The sequence below is a fragment of the Sinocyclocheilus anshuiensis genome, unplaced genomic scaffold, assembly GCF_001515605.1.
Source record: "Sinocyclocheilus anshuiensis isolate Anshui unplaced genomic scaffold, SAMN03320099.WGS_v1.1 scaffold284, whole genome shotgun sequence".
NCBI classification, from domain to species: domain Eukaryota; kingdom Metazoa; phylum Chordata; class Actinopteri; order Cypriniformes; family Cyprinidae; genus Sinocyclocheilus; species Sinocyclocheilus anshuiensis.
In genome coordinates, this window is record NW_015554266.1 from 2276256 (window position 1) to 2283883 (window position 7628).

At 36.5% G+C, this 7628-nt stretch overlaps 1 protein-coding gene across 1 annotated transcript in view; it reads left to right on the plus strand.

The window, feature by feature from the left end:
- LOC107671284 (formin-like protein 2) overlaps window positions 1-7628 on the plus strand; it is a 93612-nt gene that overhangs the window by 82856 nt on the left and 3128 nt on the right. The window contains exons 21-27 of the mRNA XM_016464177.1: window positions 451-519; window positions 598-678; window positions 1091-1220; window positions 1317-1480; window positions 1948-2049; window positions 2201-2299; window positions 3451-3574. Coding sequence (XP_016319663.1) covers window positions 451-519; window positions 598-678; window positions 1091-1220; window positions 1317-1480; window positions 1948-2049; window positions 2201-2299; window positions 3451-3574 — 769 coding nt within the window. The remainder of the gene's footprint in view (window positions 1-450; window positions 520-597; window positions 679-1090; window positions 1221-1316; window positions 1481-1947; window positions 2050-2200; window positions 2300-3450; window positions 3575-7628) is intronic.

A 7628-nucleotide genomic window follows, 5' to 3' on the forward strand; every position in this document is an offset into this window, starting at 1 on the left:
AATAACGGCTGAGCTTGACAAGTGCAGTCAAGCCTACAATATGTGAAAAAAATAAAAAATAAATTGTTGCATACAGTTGAATTGGTGCATATGATATCACTTTAGATGTTTCCCACTTTACAATTTTTGATGTATTTGTCACAGTACATATTCATTTTTGTTAACGTTAGTTAATAAAAATACAACCGTATATTGTTAGATCAGGTTAGCTCAGGTTCATTATATAATATTAACAGAAACTACTTTTTATATTAATTATGTATTGGTAATACTTTATAAGTGCTGAATTAACATTAACTAAGATGAAGAAATGCTGTATAAGTATTTGTCATGTAAACTAATGTAAAGTTCTATTCATTTTTTTTAAGTAGCTAGTTTTAATGAAGAATTTTATCATATTTGGACCTTTTGTACATGTTCTATTATTGTCTTTTGTTTTTGTCTCAACAGCAACTTCACGCCGTTATTGCCGCATCTGTCTCTATCAAGTCCTCACAAAAACTCAAGAAGATTCTGGAAGTAAGTGTTTCACTTCTGCTCTGATTCATTTTTCTCCAGACTGTGCGTGTCTTTATCGAGCGTGTGTTTCTCTCTCAGATTATCTTGGCTCTGGGAAACTACATGAACAGCAGTAAACGAGGAGCGGTGTACGGCTTCAAACTGCAGAGCTTAGACCTGGTACACTTTACGTAGTAAATGTACTCAAATATTGGTTGTTAAAGTTAAATCCTTATGAATTATGAATGCAGAAGAAAAAAACACCCCTCATTTACTATTTTTATTTATAGCATGCAAAGTGTGATATGACATTCAAACCACCATGATAGATTTTGAACTTCATCCATAATCCAACACATTTTTTTTTAATAATAATAATAATATTATAATAATATTTATAAATTGCTGATGAAAGTAAGATGCACCAAGTACCTCTGGAATATGTAATGCAATATTCTTTCATTCGTCTTGTGAAGTAAAAAGCCACATTCAAATATTTTCTTAATTTGTGATGTAATAACAATGCGTAATATTTTAATAACAATGTAATAACAATCATGCAGTTGAGGGTTCAAATGTTTTCCTGTTCCAGTTATTAGACACTAAATCGACAGACCGCAAGGTCACTCTTCTGCACTATATCGCAAATGTAGTGAAGGAAAAATACCAGCAGGTGTCACTCTTCTATAATGAGCTGAACTATGTGGAGAAAGCTGCAGCAGGTATGAAACGTCATATGCAAATTGAATTATATTTACAATAAACAGGGCGGATCATATTTGCTCAAACCGATCTCAACTAAATGAATTCTCTCTCAGTGTCTCTGGAGAATGTCTTATTAGATGTGAAGGAGCTTCAGAGAGGCATGGATCTGACCAGGAGAGAGAACAGCATGCACGGCCACAACACAATGCTCAGAGATTTCATACAGCAAAATGAGAACAAACTCAAGAAACTTCAGGATGATGCCAAGATCGCTCAGGTGCTGCTAACACAGCACACACACATCTGCTCAATAAACCTGTTTCACTCTCAGTTAAAGGGGTCACATCATGAGGAATCCTGTTTTCCTTTATCATTTGATATTATCATAAAATCATAAAAACATCATATACTTTTCTAAACTCAACACTTCCTCCCCAGGACCATATATTGAAAATAAGCTGCAAAATGGCTTATCAAAACTTCCACAACTTTCTTAAAGCTCTGTGTATGTACAGATATGAATAAAAGCCTAAATTAATCCTAAATGTGTTCATCATATTAAGCAATGCTGTCTCTTCAGAAGACTTGGATTAAACTGCTTGATTCATATAAAGGGGAAATAATGAAATAATAAAAACTGTGTCATATGACACCTTTAGATTGGGGGTTTTATTAAAAATGTAACTGGTGAAATTATATTTCATGTGATTCTGAATGTTGTCTTTTCGTATCTCATTCTCTCAGGATGCCTTTGATGAAGTGGTGAAATTCTTTGGAGAGAACTCCAAAACAACACCCCCGTCCATGTTTTTCCCAGTGTTTGTGCGCTTTGTGAAAGCATACAGGGTAAAGCGACCAATCACCTGCTTTGCTTCATCCAATCACACCATTACATCGCTTGCTTCACTTTCTTCAGTCATGCCAACCCTAACGCCATTGATCTCTCATGTTACATCACTTCCAAATGCCTCACTGCTGGGTGTTTTCTCTCTGTCAGCAAGCAGAGGAGGATAATGAACAGAGGAAAAGACAGGAGCAGATGATGATGGAGAAGCTGATTGAGCAAGAAGCTATGATGGAGCAAGAGGATCAGAAGGTACAAAGGAGTGTGTGTGTGTGTGTGCACTGGTTTGGGTAGTCTATGAGGACTCAAATTTGTATAATGACATGGTATGACACAGGTATTACAATATGAAGGTGGTTTATGAGGACACTTTATGTGTCCCTGTAATTCAAATGGCTTAAAAAAACATACTAAATGTTTTTTTTGTTTTTTTTTCAAAATCTAAATATGCACAAAGTTTCCTGTGAGGGGTAGGGTTAGGTGTAGGGTTGGTGTAGGGCGATAAAAAATACAGTTTACAGTATAAAAACCATTACGCCTATGGAGAGTCCCCGTAAACCACCAATACCAGCATGTGTGGGTGTGTGTGCGTGTGTGTGTGTTGGTGTGTGTCGGGGAAGTGGGTTACTTAACTATAGTTTGGGGACAAAACTAGCCTCTGAAGGGAGCTAAATCTGTAACTACATCGAAATCCAGGAATGTCATTGTTTGGAAAAATGATTCATGAATCTTTTACTATTAATTAATCTTATTTTATTGTATTTATTTTATTGTATTTTATTTAATTTAATTTTGTTATTTTAGTTTACTTTATAGTAGGGTTTGTTTTAGGGTTACGTTTTAGTATATACAATGAGAAATAAAACACTTGGCAAGTAACTTTATTAACAACCTAAATGCAACATAATTCATGATAGCCTGCCCTTCAGCAATGTAAATGTTGTAAGAAAAATCAAAGACAGTTTTATTTTCATGGCCAGTAAAAAATAAAATTAAGGCCAATTCATTTTCTTGTTTATTGGCAAAAATAAATTTTGGACCCTGTGTGTGCATGTACCTACTTAACCGTATTTTGGGGGCAACAGTATAAAAATACAGTACATATTTTTTTTTTATTGTAAAAATACAGAAGGTTTTCTGTTTAGGTTAGTTTATAGAATTCATAACTATTGTCCTCTTTTAGCGCATGTGTGCGTCTTTGCCGATCCTCCCTGTTGTCACTGTGTAGGGTGGTGTTTTTCTCTGTAGGTGTGACGGTGTTTAAAAACATTATTTATCTGGTTAGAGGAACATTTGTAGATGTTTGTAGATTAAAGACAGCCCATTCAGCATTAATTGTGGATCTGTGACACAGTGTGTGTGTGTGTGTGTGTGTGTGTGTGTGTGTATGTGTGTGTGTTCAGTCTCCCTCTCATAAGAATAAGCGGCAGCAGCAGGAGTTGATTGCAGAGCTGAGGAAAAAGCAGGTGAAGGACAGCAGACACGTCTATGAGGGTAAAGACGGAGCCATTGAGGACATCATCACAGGTAACACACACAATCGATGTCTTGCTGATGGGGTCTGCATGCAGAGGGCTTTAAAATATAAAAAGAGTTGTAACGTGTTAGTTTGATCCACTAACCAGCTCTCTGTGACTGGTGGAAAGCTTTACTGCTCAATAATAATTTACTGACCAGTGTGATTCCAGGCTGAATGTGTGTGTGTGTGCTGTTACTGCTTACAGCTGTGAGCTGGAGTACAGCTACTAAACACTGTGTGGTTAGTGTTCACTGTTAGACCTAAAGGGGTCATATCATACTTTTCTTTATGTATTTATTTATTTATTTTTACCTGAGGTCCACTTGACAAGTCAAATTTGTATTTGTATAGTGTTTTTCACAATACAAATTTATGGAAAATCATGATGTTAGTGTTTATATCTAAATATCTTCATGCCTTACAGTTGCATTTAGTAGATTAGACCTGAGCAATAATAGAGTTTACATTTTATAACTTAATGTATTTTGTTTAGACAGACAGACAGACAGACAGACAGACAGACAATAGATAGATAGATAGACAGACAGACAGACAGCTCTCTTTTTTCACTGTGGACTAAAGGATCATTTAAAAAAAATATTATTTCTAAAAATTACATGTAAATATGAATTCAATATGACCCTTTTATAGAATTTTTGGTAACACTTTATTTTAAGGTGTCCTTGTTACACGTTACATGTACTTACTATTATAATAACAATTAATTATGCATAATTGCATGCAAGTAACCCTAAGACAAACCCTAATCCTAACCATATAGTAAGTACATGTAGTTAATTAATATTACTCTAATTACACTGTAAAAAGAACACCTTAAAATAAAATGTAACCACATTTTTTCATTTAAATTCTAACCATGACAAAACAATCTCTGTAATGAGTCTAGTAATTAAGAGACCAGAATTAGATAATTATTTTTTGTACCTTTTGTGTAATTCTCGTCACAACTGCATTACTATTTTAAGCGTGCATGTAATCCATATTGAAATAGTTTCAGCTTTATTTAATAGCTGTTATAGTACCATGTGATTATTAGTGTGTGCTGTTGTGTGTAGAAAGTGCTAACATTGTGCTTGTTGCTCTGGCAGTTAAACCGTGTTGTTTGTATGTGTGTGTTTCGTCTGGACGCAGTGCTGAAGACTGCCCCCTTTACTGCGCGCACGGCCAAACGCAGCTCGCGTTACTTCAACGAGGAGCTCCACTTCTAAAGCTTAGACTCTCTCTCTCTTAAAGGTCGCTGGATAAACCTGCTCTTTCATTCTCTCTCTCTGTGTGTGTGTGTGCACGCACCCGTTCACACTTCACATTCCTGGTTTTATTTCCCTGTGGGGCGACCCTTCTGAATGGGGGCCGGCGTATGGATGGGATGTCATGGGCGTGTTCATTTTCCTTTCTTTTCCAACCAAACTCCTGCTTGAAGTGGGGTTTGGGGAGGGAAGCACATGTTGTCAACACAGTTTTCTTTTGCATGGAGTGTGTCATCATAAAGTCATCATTGTAACATGAATGTTATAAGAGGAAATATGATGTCACAAAAACCCAAACACGTCAGAGTTTAGAATTGACTCTTGTGTGCATTTCAGCTGTGATGGTTTAAACAGATGTGACAGTACTATCGGTTGACTCAGAGCGCCCTCTGCAGTTATAAAACGAGCTAAAGTTTTTACCATAAAAAAAAAAAAAAGATGATTCTGGTTTTGTAAAAACCCAGAATGTGCTAAAAGTTAATTGGACATTGTAACTGGTGTTATATTTATCTTGTTATAATAACATATTTTTTACACATACTCGTACACAAATTGCAGAATGATCCATTACTCAAACAGTGCTTAACATATTAGAAACATCATGTTTGTTATGCTGGCGTGTTGGGCATGGTTTGTGACATTGTAGTTTGCTCATGTGTTCATTTGTCCATGTCACTGTGAGTATATGTAATATATAATGTCACTGAATTGTGGAATCATTCGCATTATGCTGGTTTTCTGCATTTTCTCACTCTTCCTCCATCTTATCCTGCTTTGATGGGAAATGTCTAATATCTCATGACTCCATGTGTGTCCACATGTGTTTAACTTGCATGTTGGGATGGCTTTCTCTTATAAGCATGTTCTGCATGTATGCATTTGCACGGGGTGAATGACATTTCTCATTCAGCTTTACATCTGTAGCCAAATTTAAGGTTAAATCTCACCTAAACAGCCTAGAAATGTCCAGATCATATTTCAGCTAAAAAAAAAAAAGTACTAAATACAGGCTTCCTCCTCTTTATGTAAAATACATTGTATTATTACTGTTATGAAATTTGACTGGAAGGACATGTTTTCGTGAGATTCACTCATGTAGCATTGCTTTTAGTTTTCACCATGCACCATGACTGCTTGCGCTTAACTTACTGTTCGTCCTGGCCTATAACAATGCACTTCTGGGAGGCTTGACACATCGTCATTGGTTTCACTGTTTAAACATGAAGTGACCAAACAGATGTCACTTTGTTGTATCTGGACGCTGGAGCCATTGTGCAGAGCAGCTTGAGTCATAGAGTTCATTACCGCAGTATCAGCAGAGCTTCAGTAACACCCTCCAGCGCCTGCCTGTGGCCTTTGACCTTTCCTCTTTGAGCCCTGGGCAGCTTGGCTCCCTGTGCCGCGACTTGCGTCCGGTCCACTCTGCTCTGATCTAACCTCCATTTTTGTTTCCTCTCCACTCAGCCTTAAAGAAGAATAATATTACTAAATTTCCCAATGTGCACTGGAGGGTAAGGAACTCTTCCAGTAGTACCCCAGTGGATGCTACTCAGACCTGGCAAGCATCTCTCTCTTTATTATTATTTGTCTTTCATTCTTCTCCATCCATTGTAGATCAGTTGCTTTTGACATTGAATACAAAAGCCATCTTTTTCTGTTTTCATTCTCCTTAACACACATCAGGCCTATTGAGTTCTGACCCTTAAGGGCCGAGTCTCCAGGTACTCATGTACATCACCCTGTTGAACTGATTTGTAAAATTGTGAATTAGTTTGATTAGGTGATGCCGAGACCTGAGACACAGAGACTCTGCCTGCATAGTCTCACGTTGAACTGACCCACACTTAGAGATAGTTGAGTCTTCATTAGTGCCATTAAAACTTATTGAGTTAAGCTTTTGTAGTAGGAACACTGACCCCAAAATGAATTATCACTTTAAAAATGTCAGTGCATTAAAAATGTCATTGCATTAAATGTAAATGCATTAACTGAATAATAAACCAGTAGTTTATTATATAAAATAATAAACCAGTAGTTCAATTATGACAACTCATTTGGTATTTGGTCTTGGCAGACTTGATGAGAGCAAGTATGGACACACATACTGTGAGCATGTAAGATATGCTGCTGCTGCTGCATAAATAGGCATATATAAATCCCGCAGCAGATCTAGACAGGTGGAGCTGGGGGAGGTGGAGGGTTTCTCATACCACACTGCAAGGACCAGCTTACAAAAAACACTGAACCAGTCTATTCAAATGTTAAGCAAGCAATATCACTGGCGGCAGAACCAGTTAAGATCAATTAACTTGTGCCATGTGGTAAATTATGTGATTGGTAGCAGATTGCATTTAGAGGACTATGTAAAATCAGTAAAATCACCGCACCATCTAGAGCTTCCTGACTTTACTAGATATATGTACTGTAAATAACAAGACACTGAAGTATGCTTTGACAAAACAAAGACATTTGGACAGTTTATTGTTTCCACGAGTCCATGAATGAAATGCTTTGTGCTACGCAAACTCAATTTGTGAACCAACATGTTCTGATGTGAGACGAAGGGAAAAGGCCATTTAAAGTAGCCATGCATTCTGACGAAATTATATATATATATATATAAATATATACACGCAAACTCAAACCAACATGTTCTGATGTGAGACGAAGGGAAAAGGCCATTTAAAGTAGCCATGCATTCTGCATTCTGAATATATATATATATATAAATATATACATATATATATATATACATTTTTATATAAAAAAAGATACAGAGAGTTTATATTTCCCA